The 13,870-nt window shown below is 48.8% G+C and overlaps 1 protein-coding gene across 3 annotated transcripts in view; it reads left to right on the forward strand.

The window, feature by feature from the left end:
- Positions 1-12,021, forward strand: part of serpinf1 (serpin peptidase inhibitor, clade F (alpha-2 antiplasmin, pigment epithelium derived factor), member 1) — a 36,003-nt gene extending 23,982 nt beyond the window's left edge. For 2 of the 3 annotated variants that reach the window (XM_063030974.1, XM_063030972.1), the window contains exon 8: positions 455-12,020. In XM_063030974.1, the coding sequence (XP_062887044.1) occupies positions 455-735 (281 nt within the window). In that variant the 3' untranslated portion in view covers positions 736-12,020. Of the gene's footprint in view, positions 1-454 lie in introns of all 3 variants that reach the window. The other variant, XM_063030973.1, reaches the window with a different exon arrangement.
- The last annotated feature ends 1,849 nt before the right edge of the window (positions 12,022-13,870 follow it).

Consider the following 13,870-nt stretch of genomic DNA (forward strand, 5'->3'; position numbering starts at 1 on the left):
CCCTCCCCGTGTCCCCTCCCTCCATTCTCACCCTCCCTCCATTCTCACCCTCCCTGTGTCCCCTCCCTCCATTCTCCCCCTCCCCGTGTCCCCTCCCTCCATTCTCCCCCTCCCCGTGTCCCCTCCCTCCATTCTTATCCTTCCCATCACCCTCCCCGCCCCCCCTCTGTCCTCTCCTCGCCATCAATCTGTCCCGATGACCACCCCCTCGCCACTCTCAGTCTCCCCTCTATCCCACATGGTGATGGTCCTTAATGAGGATCAGTGCCCCTGGGTGTTACCCTGCCCAGTGTACTCATCCACTTCACCCCTCCCCCCTCCCCCCTCCCCCCTCGCCCCAGTCCCCCCCTGCACAGAACAAGTCTCACCCTCGTCACGGTCGGACAGGAGGGTTCGTGGTGGTAAACTATGGCCAGTGCTTGGAGCTAAGACAATGTGTACCTTCTCTGTCCAGATCTGAGTCCTCTCTACACCTCGTCCGTGCTGAAGAAGCTCTCCCCCATCCCCGTCTCCATCTCCAGCATCACCCACACAGCCTCCCTGTTGCTGGATGAAAAGGGGACGCAGGACACTGACCTCAGCAACCCTACCAGCCCTCGGCTCAACCTCGAGTTCCACGTCAACCAACCCTTCATCCTGGTCGTGTATGACAATGCTTCCGGCTCTCTGCTGCACATTGCAAAGGTCTTCGATCCCAGGAATCTGGTGGCAAGCCTGCACACAGGGCTGGCATAGCAGTGATCATCAGCAACACACTCACACCCAGATGGGAGGAGGCAGCTCCCCTCACCCTCCTCACCCTCCCATCTCCCTCCATATCCTTCCTCACCCTACCTGTCCACACCACCCGCCTCCCTAACCTTCTGCACCCTTCTCCGTCCCATTTTCCCCTCTTCTCATCCTTCTCCCCCTCTTCTCATCCTTCTCCCCCTCTTCTCATCCTTCTCCCCCTCTCAATCCATCCTCAGTCCCCTCACTCAGCCTCTTCAACCCCTGACCCCAAATGTTCCACCTTTCTCACTGTCCTTTCCATCACACACTCTCTGTTTCTGTCTGCCTGTCTGTCTCTCTCTGTCTGTCTGTCTCTGTCTGCCTGTCTGTCCCTCTCTGTCTGTCTGTCTGTCCCTCTCTGCCTGTCTGTCCCTCTCTGTCTGCCTGTCTGTCCCTCTCTGTCTCTCTCTGCCTGTCCCTCTCTGTCTGTCTGTCTGTCTCTCTCTGTCTCTCTCTGTCTGTCTGTCCCTCTCTGTCTGCCTCTGTCCCTCTCTGTCTGTCTCTGTCTCTCTCTGCCTGTCTGTCTGTCTCTGTCTCTCTCTGCCTGTCTGTCTGTCCCTCTGTCTGTCTTTCTCTGTCTGTCTGTCTCTCTCTGTCTGTCTGTCCGTCTCTGTCTGCCTGTCTGTCTGTCTGTCTGTCCCTCTCTGTCTGCTGTCTCTGCCCCCCTGTCTGTGATCCTCTGGTGTTTCCTGTGGGGGCCTGGGCCATCATCGTTCCTTTTCACTTCCTCGCTGATCTGCACATTGGCTCCAGGCCAGAGCTGACCATCCCAGACCAGACCACATGTGTCAATAAATCCGACTATTGTGGGACACCTCTCTATAATGTGACCCACACCCTCCACTGACCCAGGAGTGGACAGGTACCACCCACACTGACCCAGGACAGAACAGATACCACCCACACTAACCCAAGAGAGCACAGATACGACTCACACTCACCCAGGACTGGATATGTACCACCCACACAGACCCAGGACAGAATAGGCACCACCCACACTGACCCAGGACAGAACAGATACCACCCACACTAACCCAAGAGAGCACAGATACGACTCACACTCACCCAGGACAGAATAGGCACCACCCACACTCACCCAAGAGAGCACAGATACGACTCACACTCACCCAGGACAGAATAGGCACCACCCACACTCACCCAGGACAGGACAGATACCACCCACACTAACCCAAGAGAGCATAGATACGACTCACACTCACCCAGGACTGGACAGGTACAGCCCACACTGACCCAGAGCAGGACAAGTGCCTCCCACACCCTCCTGGACTGATGCTATCCATCATTTCTGCTGGCATAGTGTAACCCCAGCACAGAACCACTAACACTTTCCACAGAACCCTACAACCACCTTCAGTGTCTGACAACAATCAAGTGACAACATTCGAACAGTCACTTCTGTGGGTGAATTTATTAACCTTACCTGTAACATGCAAGTGATGAAGTATCAGCAGACAGAATGCTCCGGAACTGTGCGTAAGAGTGCAATTATTTTTTGGGATTCAGGACACTCTGGTCAGGTGACCTCACCTCCGGGGAGCATTGTGAGCAGGAAGCCCTCAAGCTGAATAAAGTAGCATTAGGGTTAAAGTAGCAAGCACACGGAGAACACAGATTATGGAACACACCTCCTCCGAGACAGGGACAGAGTGACACTGTCCCTTCACACACTCCCGGGGTCACACAAAGAGTGAAGCTCCCTCCACACCGTCCCATCACACACTCCCGGGGTCAGACACAGAGTGAAGCTCCCTCCACACTGTCCCATCACACACTCCCGGGGTCAGACACAGAGTGAAGCTCCCTCCACACCACCCCATCACACGCTCCTGAGGTCAGACACAGAGTGAAACTCTCTCCACACCGTCCCACCACACACTCCTGAACCCCCCAACACTGTCCCATCACACACTCCCGGGGTCAGACACAGAGTGAAGCTTCCCCCACACAACCCCATCACACACACCCGGGATCAGACACAGAGTGAAGCTCCCTCCACACCGTCCCATCACACACTCCCGGGGTCAGACACAGAGTGAATCTCCCTCCACACTGTCCCATCACGCACTCCCAGGGTCACACACAGAGTGAAGCTCCCTCCACACTGTCCCATCACGCACTCCCGGGGTCAGACACAGGGTGAAGCTCTCTCCACACTGTCCCATCACACACTCCCGGGGTCAGACACAGAGTGAAGCTCCCTCTACACCACCCCATCACACGCTCCTGAGGTCAGACACAGAGTGAAACTCTCTCCACACCGTCCCACCACACACTCCTGAACCCCCCAACACTGTCCCATCACACACACCCGGGATCAGACACAGAGTGAAGCTTCCCCCACACAACCCCATCACACACACCCGGGATCAGACACAGAGTGAAGCTCCCTTCACACCGTCCCATCACACACTCCCGGGGTCAGACACAGAGTGAAGCTCCCTCCTCACTGTCCCATCACACACTCTGGGGATCCATATTGTCAAGGTAGCCCATGCTGTGGGCTCTGTTAAGATCATGGCTCAGGCCTACTTGTAGGGATTGATTTGGTACAGAGAGGGTAGTGGGGAGTGAGGTTTGGATTATGACCAGGATGTGGGAGAGTTTAGGCTTCCACTTCAGTTTCTGTGGTCAGTGCCAGCAACTCAGACTTGTGACAAATGACACCTGTGATGGGTGTTGGGCCGGGCTGGCAAGCACTCTGAATAATCCTGGGTGAGGATGAGGCCTGTTTCTTCCCTTTGTCAGCAATTCCCCTCAGATCAGCGGGTCCGGGGGCCTGGGGCCTGTGCAGTCAGGAGGCATAGGTACAGACTCCCTCGCTACACGAGTGGCAAGTCTGCAGTTTGAGGCCTGCTGTTTGGATCCTGCCTTTGGCAAGTGCTGGAGTCAATACTGACGATCGAAACCTGAAGTTTGAAGACCAAAATCGACAAGTCTGGATGTGGAAGGTGATTGCCGACGGCCTTTGGGGAAGATTAAGGCCCAATTTCTGCAATTCCGAGTCCTCTGGAGGCTAGGAGATGGAACGTCCTGCTGTGGAGGACCATTGGTGTATCAGAGTGCGTGGAATGGAGGAAGGGGGCTCCTCTGCTGTTAATGTTCCATTGCTGTTGTTGTGTTCCTGTTCTGCTGAACATTGAGGAAATGTTAGGAAATGTGACACTTTGCCCCTGCTCCCCAATGCCAAGGGTCGTGGAATACTACAGCAGAGAAACAGACCATTCAGCCCATTCAGTCTGTCCCATTGACCTGCTCCTGGACCAGAGATCTCCATACCCCTCCTATCCATGTACCTATCCAAATTTCTCTGAAACGTTGAACTCGGCCCTGCATCCACCACCTGTTTGGGCAGCTCGTTCCACACTCTGAATGAAGAAGTTCCCTTAAACATTCCACCTTTCACAGTTCTAGCCCCACCCAATCTCCGTGGACAAAGCCTGCTTGATTTAACCCCTCATAATGCTGTATACCTTGATCAAATGTCCCCTCAATCTTCTGCTTTCTAGCAAATAAAGTTATAACCTATTCACTCTTTTCTTATAACTCAGGACCTCCAGACCTGGCAACATCTTTGTAAATTTTCTCTGAACTCTTTCAGTCTAATTAATACCTTTCCTGAAGGCAGCTGACCAGAACTACACATGATACATCAAATTAGGGCTCAGCAACGTCTTACAGAACCTCAACATGACGTCACATCTGTCCTCAAAACACTGATTTATGGAGGTCAATGTGCCTTTCTTGACCCTGTGACACCACTTCTAAGGAGTTATGGATCTGTATTCCCAGATCCCTCTGTTCTACCGCACTCCTCAATGTCCTATCGCTCACCGTGTAAGACCTACCCTGGTTTGTCCTCCCAAAGTGGAAACCCCATAGTGTCTGCATTCAATTCCATCTGCCATTTTGCGGTCCATTTTCCCAGCTGGTCCAGATCCCACTGCAAGCTTTGATAGTCTTCCTTGCTGTCCACTACATCCCCAATCTTGGCGTCATACACAAATTTGCTGATCCAGTTTACCACACTATCAAGAATTTCAGGTTGTGTACAGTATACATTCTCCGATATTAAATGGAACCATTGAATTGATACAGATGACCAACAACAACAGACCTAGAATAATCCCTGTGTCACTCCACTAGTCACAGGCCTCCAGTCAGAGAGGCAACCCTCTACTACCACTCTCTGGTTTCACCCACAAAGCCAATGTCTTATCCAATTTACTACATCATTTTGAATGAAGAGCAACTGAAGCTTCTTGATCAACCTCCCATGTGGGACCTTGTCAAATCGCTTGTTGTCCATGTAGACAACATCATCAGCCTTGGCTTCATCCACTTTCCTGGTAACTTCCTCATAAAACTCTATCAGATTGGTTACACATGACCTACCATGCACAAAGCCATGCTGACTATCCCTAAACAATCCCTGTCTATCCAAATACTTACTAATCCAGTCCCTTAGAATACCGTCCAGTAACTTTCCCACTACTGATGTCAGGCTCACTGGCCAATAGTTTCCTGGTTTGTTTTTAGAGCCTGTCTTAAACAACAGAACAACATTAGCTATCCTCCAGCACTTTATGCATGACTAAGAATGTTTTAAATATCTCCGCTAGGGCCCCTGCAATTTCTGAACTATCCTCCTACAAGATCTGAGGGAACATATTGTCAGGCCCTGGGGATTTATGCACCATAACTTACCCCAAGACAGCAACCACTGTAATCGGTACAGGGTCCATGACCTCTAAACTCAGAGACCATCAACCGAGTAAATACAGATGCAAAATATCCAGTTAAGGTCATTTGGCTCCATGCAGAGATTGTCATTCTGACCTTTCAGAGGACCAATTTGTTATCCTCTTGCTCTTAATATTCATGTAGAATCCCTTCACCTTGTCTGCCAGAGCCACCTTATGCCCACTTCTAGTCCTCCTGATTCCTTTCCCAAATGCTGTCTTGCATTTCTGGTACTCATTTGTTCCTGCCTGCCTACACCTGCTATGCATCTCCTTTTTCTTTACCAGGGCCTCAATACCACTGAAAAACCAAGGTTTTCCAAACGTGTTATTCTTGCCTTTTATTCGGATACAAACATAAAAGTGCTGTACTCTCAAAATTTCCATTTTGAAGGCCTCCCACTTGCCAGATCCTTTCTGATGCAATGGGAATCGGCCTTTCTCCAATTTAAAACCTCAATCCGAGGACCCAGACTATCCACTCCATAATTACCTTGAAACTGATGGCATTATGATCACTAAGTCCAAAGTGTTGCCTTATACATTTCATGTTCAGTTTAATTGTCACTGAATCACACACATGTATGCATTCCACTGGGACCAAGATGCAAAATACAGTATATATAGTCACACACAACACATACAGTTATAAAACCATAAAACATAGGAACAGAATTAGGCCATTTGGGCCATCAAGTCTGCTCCGCTATTTCATCATGGCTCATAAAATTCTCCTCAGCCCCAATCTCCTGCTTTCTCCCTGTATCCATTCATGCAGTGACCAAAAGAATCTATCAACTTCTGTCTTAAATATACATGGACTTGGCCTCCACAGCTGCCTGAGGCAAAGAATTCCACAGATTCATCACTCTCTGGCTATAGAAATTCTTCCTCATCTTTGTTCTAAAGGGACACACATCTTTTCTGATGCTGTGTCCTCTGATCTTAGACATTCCCACCATGGAAACGTCCTCTCCACATCCACTCTATCAAGGCCTTTCACCATTCAATAGGTTTCATTTAGGTCATCCCTCATTGTTCTGAATTCCAGTGAATACAAGCCCAGAAACACCTGACAATCATCATATGACAAGCCATTCAACCCTGGAATCATTTTCATGAACTTCTTTCAACCTTCTCCAGTGTCAGCACATCCTTTCTAAGACAAAGGGCCCAAAACTGCTCACAATATCCCAAGTGAGGCCTCACCAGTGCTCTATAAAGTCTCCTCATTACATCTTTGTGTTTATATTCTAGTTCACTTGAAATGAATGCTAACATTGCATTTGCCTTCCTCACCACTGCCTCAACCTGCAAATTAACCTTTAGGGAATCCTGCACAAGTCCCTTTGCATTTCAGGTTTGTTTTGTCTCTCCATTTAGAAAATAGTGAAGCTTTTCATTTCTTCTAACAAAGTGAATGACTATACACTTCCCAACACTGTATTCCATCTGCCATTTCTTTGCCCATTCTCCTAATCTGTCTAAATCCTTCTGTAGCCTCTTTACTTCCTCAAAACTACCTGCCCCCCACCTATCTTCATATCATCTGCAAACTTAGCAACAAAGTCATCAACTCCAACACCCAAATCATTGACAAAGAACATAAAAAGTATCGGTCCCATCACAGACCCCTGTGGAACACCACTAATTACCAGCAACCAGCCAGAAAAAGCACCTTTATTCCCACTCTTTGCCTCCTGCCAATCAGCCACTGCTTTATCCATGCTAGAAACGTTCCTGTAATACCATGGGCTCAAAGCTTGTTAAACAACCTCATGTGTGGCACCTTGTCTGAGACCTGAAAATCCAAGTTCACATCAACTGATTCTCCTTTGTCTATCCTACTTGTTATGTCTTCAAAGAATTCCAACAGATCTGTCAGGCAAGATTTTCCTTTGAAGAAACCATGCTGAATTTGGCCTATTTTATCATGTGCCTCCAAGTACCCTGAGACCTGTAGTTCCCTTTCTCTGCCTCTTTCCCTTCTTGAAGAGTTAGACTAATATTTGCAATTTTCCAGTCTTCTGGAACCATTCCAGAATCTAGTGATTCTTGAAAAATCATTAGTAATGCCTCCACAATCTCTTCAGCCACATCTTTCAGAGCACTGAGGTGTATACCATCTGGTCCAGCTGACTTATCTACCTTCAGACCTGTCAGTTTCCCAGGAACCTTCTCTCTAGTAATGGTAACTTCACACACCTCATGACCCCTGACACCTGGAACTTACACCAAACTGCCAGTGTCTTCCACAGTGAAGATTGACGCAATCAGTTCATCCATCGTTTCCTCACCCCCCCCCCCCCCCCGGCCACACACACACCACTACTACCTCTCCAGCATAGTTTTCCAGCGGTCTGATATCCACTGTCACCTCTCTTTTACACTTTATGTATCTGAAAAAACTTCTGGTATCCTCATTAATATTATTGGCAAGCTTACTTTCGTATTCCATCTTTACCTTCTTAACGACTTTTTAGTTGGCTGCTGTTGTTTTTTAAAAGCTCACCAATCCTCTAACTTCTCACTAAGTTTTGCTCTATTATATGCCCCGTCATTGGCTTTTATGTTGGCTTTGACTTCTCTTGTTAGCCATGGTTGTGTCATCTTACCTTTAGACTACCTCTTCCTCTTTGGGATGTATATATCCTGCGCCATCCAAATTGTTTCCAGAAACTCCAGCCATTGCTGCTCTGCCATCATCCCTGCCAGTGTTCTTTTCCAATCAATTCTGGCCAGCTCCTCTCTCATGCCTCTGTAATTCCCTTTACTGCACTGTAATACTGATAGATCTGAGTTTAGTTTCTCCTTCCTAAATCCAACACATACAGTGACAAAATAATATTAACAGAAGTCCTTGAGTGACATGGCCTGAATTATTGACTGATTGACACAAAGTGCAATGTGCACGTTTATACAAGATATAGGAGAAAATTAGGCCACTTGTCCCGTCGAGTCTGCTCTGCCATTCTATCATGGCTGATCTATTATCCTTCTCTACCCCATTCTCCTGCCTCTCTCTCTCTGTAACATTTGAGAGGACCTATCAACCTTTGCTTTAAATACACGCAGTGACTTGGTCTCCACAGCTGTCTGTGGTGATGAATTTCACAGATTCACCACCTCTGGCTGAGGAAATTCCTCCTCATCTCTGTTCTAAATGGACATCTCTCTATTCTGAGGCTGTACCCTCTTGTCCTAGACTCTCCAACTATAGGAAACATCCTCTTCACATCCAAACAACAGGAATTCACATCCAGCCTATTTCGGCCTCTCAACATTCAATAGGTTTCAATGAGTTAACCCCACCCCACCCCGTTCTTCTAAACTCCAGCCAGTACAGGCTCAGAGCCATCATGTATTCCTCATACATTAACCCTTTCATTCTCAAACCTCCTCTGGACCCGGTCCAATGTCAGCACGTCTTTTCTGAGATAAGGGGCCCAATACTCTGTGTGGTCTGACCAATGCCTCAGCATTACACTCGGGCTTTTACATTCTAGATCTCTCAAAATTAATACCAACATTGCATTTGCCTTCCTTGCTATTAACTCAACCTGCAATTTTACCCTTAGGGAATCCTGCACAAACTCTCCCAATTCCCTTTGTAACTCTGATTTTTAAAGTTTCTGCCCAGTTAGTACATAGTCCACACCTTTATTCCTCCTGTCAAAGTGCATGACCATACACTTCCCTACAGTATATTCTATCTGCCACTTCTTTACCAATTCTCCCAATCTGTCCAAGTTCTTCTGCAGCCTCTTTGCTTCCTCAACACAACCTATCGCTCCACACATCTTCGTATCAGCTGCAAACCTGGCCACAAAGCCATCCAAATCATTGACATATAACATAAAAAGAACTGATCCCAACACCAACCACTGTGGAACATCATTAATTACCAGCAGCCAATCAGAAAAAGCTCTTTTTATTCCCACTCTGCCTCCTGCCAATCAGCAATTCTGGTATATTTCCTGTCATACCATGGACTCTATTATTAAGCGGTCTCATTTGTAGCATCTTGTCAAAGGCCTTCTGAAAATGCAAGTAAATGACATCCACTGACTCCTTTGTCCATCCCGCCTTTTATTTCCTGAAAGAATTCCCACTGGTTTCTCAGCCAAGATTTCCCCTTAAGGAAGCCTTGCTGACTTTGGCCTACTTTATCAAGTGCCTCTAAATACTTAGTAATGGACTCCAACATCTTCCCAGCCACTGAAGCCAGCAGAACTGGCCTATAGTTTTCTTTCTCTTGCCTCCCTCTCTTCTTAAAGTGGAGTGACATTTGCAATTTTCTAGTCCCCCGGAGCCATTCCAGAATCTAGTGATTCATGAAAGATCATTACTAATGCTTGCACAATCTTTACAGCCACCTCTTTCAGAACCCTGGGGTGTGCTGATCCAGGTGACTGACTTACCTTTAGACCTTTCATCCTTCCAAGCACCTTCTCCTTAGTAATAGCAACTACACTCTCTTCCACCCCCCGACACTCTTGAATTTCTGGCACACTGTGAGTGTCTTCCATGGTGAAGACTGACTGAAATCATCCACCATTTCCTGTCCTTCATTACTACCTCTCCAGGGTGATTTTCCAGCAACCTGATATCCACTTTTGTCTCTCTTTCATTCTTCAGATATCTGAAAAAAACATTTGGTTTTCTCTTTTTCATTATTGGTTAGCATACCTTCATAATTCCTCTATCTCTCCTTATGGATTTTTAGTTGGTTTTTAAAAGCTTCACAATCCTCTAACTTTCCACTATTTGTTGTTATATTCCCTCTCTTTTCCTTTTATAGTGTCTGACTTCCCTTGTCAGTGTCATCGTCTCATTAGAATACATCTTCATCTTTGGAATCCTGCACCTTCCGAAATGCTCCCAGAAACTCCAGCCACTTCTTTTCTGCCATCATCCCCATCAGTATTCCCCTTCCAGTCAACCTTGGCCATCTCCTCTCTCAAGCCTCTGTAATTCCCTTAACTCCACTGTAATACTGATACATCTGACTTTATCTCCTCTCTCTCTCTCAAACTCAGGGTGAAGTCTGTCATATTATGATCACTACCTTCCAAGAGTTCCTTTACCTTAAGATCCATAATCAAATCTGGTTCATTACCCAACCCCAAATCCAGAAATGCCTTTCCCCTCGTGGGCTCAACCACAAGCCACTCTGCAAAGATATTTCACAGACATTCTACAAATTCCCTCACTCAGTATCCAGCACCAACCTGATTTTCCCAATCTACCTGCATATTGAAAACAACTATGAGGATCGTAACATTGCTCTTTTGACATGCATTTTCTATCTCCTGTTGTACCTTGTAGTGCACATCCTGGCCACTGTTTGGAGGCCTGAACGTAACTCCCATCAGGGTCTTTTTACCCTTGCAGTTTCTTAACTCTACCCACAAGGATTCTACATCTTCCATTCCTATGTCACCTCTTTCTAAAGATTTGATTTCTTTTTTGTACCAGTAGAACCATACCAGCCCCTCTCCCTACCTATCTGCCCCTTTGATACAATGTGTATCCTTGGATTTTAAGCTCCCAACTATAATCTTCTTTCAGTCACAGCTCAGTGATACCCAGAACATCATAGCTGCCAACCTCTAACTGCGCTACAAGATCATCTGCCTTACTCCGTATACTGTGTGCTTTCCAATATTACACCTTCAGTCCTGCATCCGTCACCCTTTTTCATTTTCCCCTTGTTACACTTTAACATCCCACACACTGCAATCTTGCTTTATCTGCCTGTCCTTCCTGACAGTCTCACTGCACACTGCCCCCTGTCCTGTCCTCAGGCCTGTCACTCTGGTTCCCATCCCCCTGCCTATTTAGTTTAAACCCTCCTGAACAGCTCTAGCAAACTTGCCCATAAGGATATCGGACCCCTAGGGTTTAGGCATAATCTGCACCTTTTGTACAGGTCACACCTTCCCCAGAAGCCATCCTGATGATCCAGAAATCTGAAACCTGCCCCTGTACCAGTTCCTCATTCGCACATTCGTCTACTCCTCTAACTATAGAATCCACTATCACTACTGCAGTTCTCCTCTCCCCGCTTCATTTCTGAGCCACAGCACCAGTCTTGGTACCAGAGACCCAGTGACGCAACTGCCCCCATCAACAGTCTCCAAAGTGGTATAATTATTATTGAGGGGAATGGCCACGGGGTACTCTGCTCTGGGGGCATATTCCCTTCCCACTCCTGACAGTCACCCAGGTACCTGCCTCCTGCAGCTTAGGGGTGACTGTAGCTGCTATCTCTCCTCACTTAAGTCTTTCAGACACAGAGTGAAACTCCCTCTGCACCGTCCCATCACAAACTCCTTCCACACTGTCCCATCAAACACTCCCAGGGTCAGATACAGAGTGAAGCTCCCTCCACACTGTCCCATCACACACACAGGTGGTCAGACACAGGGTGAAACTCCTTCCACACTGTCCCATCACACACTCCCGGGGTCAGACACAGAGTGAAACTCCCTCCACACCGTCCCATCACACACTCCCGGGGTCAGACACAGAGTGAAACTCCCTCCACACCGTCCCATCACACACTCCCGGGGTCAGACACAGGGTGAAACTCCCCCTGCACCGTCCCATCACACACTCCCGGGGTCAGACACAGGGTGAAACTCCCTCCGCACCGTCCCATCACACACTCCCGGGGTCAGACACAGAGTGAAACTCCCTCTGCACCGTCCCATCACACACTCCCGGGGTCAGACACAGAGTGAATCTCCCTCCACACCGTCCCATCACACACTCCCGGGGTCAGACACAGAGTGAAACTCCCTCTGCACCATCCCATCACACACTCCCGGGGTCAGACACAGAGTGAAACTCCCTCCATACCGTCCCATCACACACTCCCGGGGTCAGACACAGAGCGAAGCTCCCTCTACCCCGTCCCATCACACACTCCCGGGGTCAGACACAGAGTGAAACTCCCTCCACACCGTCCCATCACACACTCCCGGGGTCAGACACAGAGCGAAGCTCCCTCTACCCCGTCCCATCACACACTCCCGGGGTCAGACACAGAGTGAAACTTCCTCCGCACCGTCCCATCACACACTCCCGGGGTCAGACACAGAGCGAAACTCCCTCCGCACCGTCCCATCACACACTCCCGGGGTCAGACACAGAGCGAAACTCCCTCCGCACCGTCCCATCACACACTCCCGGGGTCAGACACAGAGCGAAACTCCCTCCGCACCGTCCCATCACACACTCCCGGGGTCAGACACAGAGCGAAACTCCCTCCGCACCGTCCCATCACACACTCCCGGGGTCAGACACAGAGCGAAACTCTCTCCGCACCGTCCCATCACACACTCCCGGGGTCAGACACAGAGTGAAACTCCCCCCGCACCGTCCCATCACACACTCCCGGGGTCAGACACAGAGTGAAACTCCCCCCGCACCGTCCCATCACACACTCCCGGGGTCAGACACAGAGTGAAGCTCCCCCCGCACCGTCCCATCACACACTCCCGGGGTCAGACACAGAGTGAAACTCCCCCCGCACCGTCCCATCACACACTCCCGGGGTCAGACACAGAGTGAAACTCTCTCCACGCCGTCCCAGCACACACTCCCTGGGCTGAGGAGTGCTTGTCTGATTTGGATACAGGAAACACTTGGCTGCTGCAGTTGATTTGTGGAGCTGGAACTGAGAGCAAATGCAGAGAGTTTTTTGTCCTCTTTGCTGGTGGAGAGGACAGGAGAGGAAGGGGTTTATTATTGGGAAGAATCGGGGTTGGTGGAAGAGCAATTTACAGCAGCCGGGCAGGCTGGAAAGGTGCGGGGTAGGGCTGTTGATTTGGTTGGAAGCTCTTACTGTTAACACTGTAGTGCCCAAACCTAGCACAAGTTAACCCTCTCAGAACCATACTGACCTGGCCGTGGCCCTTCATTCAAGACCAGAGGGGATAAGTTGGTTTACTACAGGCCAGTGAGTCAAATGTCCGCTTGAAGGGAAATTGTCAGGAAAATGTTCTGAGCCACAGGGTTCAGAGACAGAGCCCATCAAAGGAATTCAGTGTAGTTTTGTTCGGGTGGATTCTGTCTCACCAGTTTGATTGAACTTTGTCAGAAGGTTCAAAATGTATTAGGGAGGGCAGGGCAGTGGGTTTCAGAAGGCCTTTGACAAAGAACTGTACACACGTTGCCGAACAGGTAAGGGCCCATGGCAAAGTGCTAGCGTGGACACAGGTTTGGCTGACTGGCAGAAGGCAGAGAGAGGGAACTCCTTTTCAGGATGGCTGCTGGTGATTAGTGGAGTTCTGCAGGGGTTAGTGTTGGACCACAATTTTTCACTTTACGTA

Source organism: Mobula hypostoma, chromosome 23 (assembly GCF_963921235.1).
Source record: "Mobula hypostoma chromosome 23, sMobHyp1.1, whole genome shotgun sequence".
Lineage (NCBI taxonomy): Eukaryota > Metazoa > Chordata > Chondrichthyes > Myliobatiformes > Myliobatidae > Mobula > Mobula hypostoma.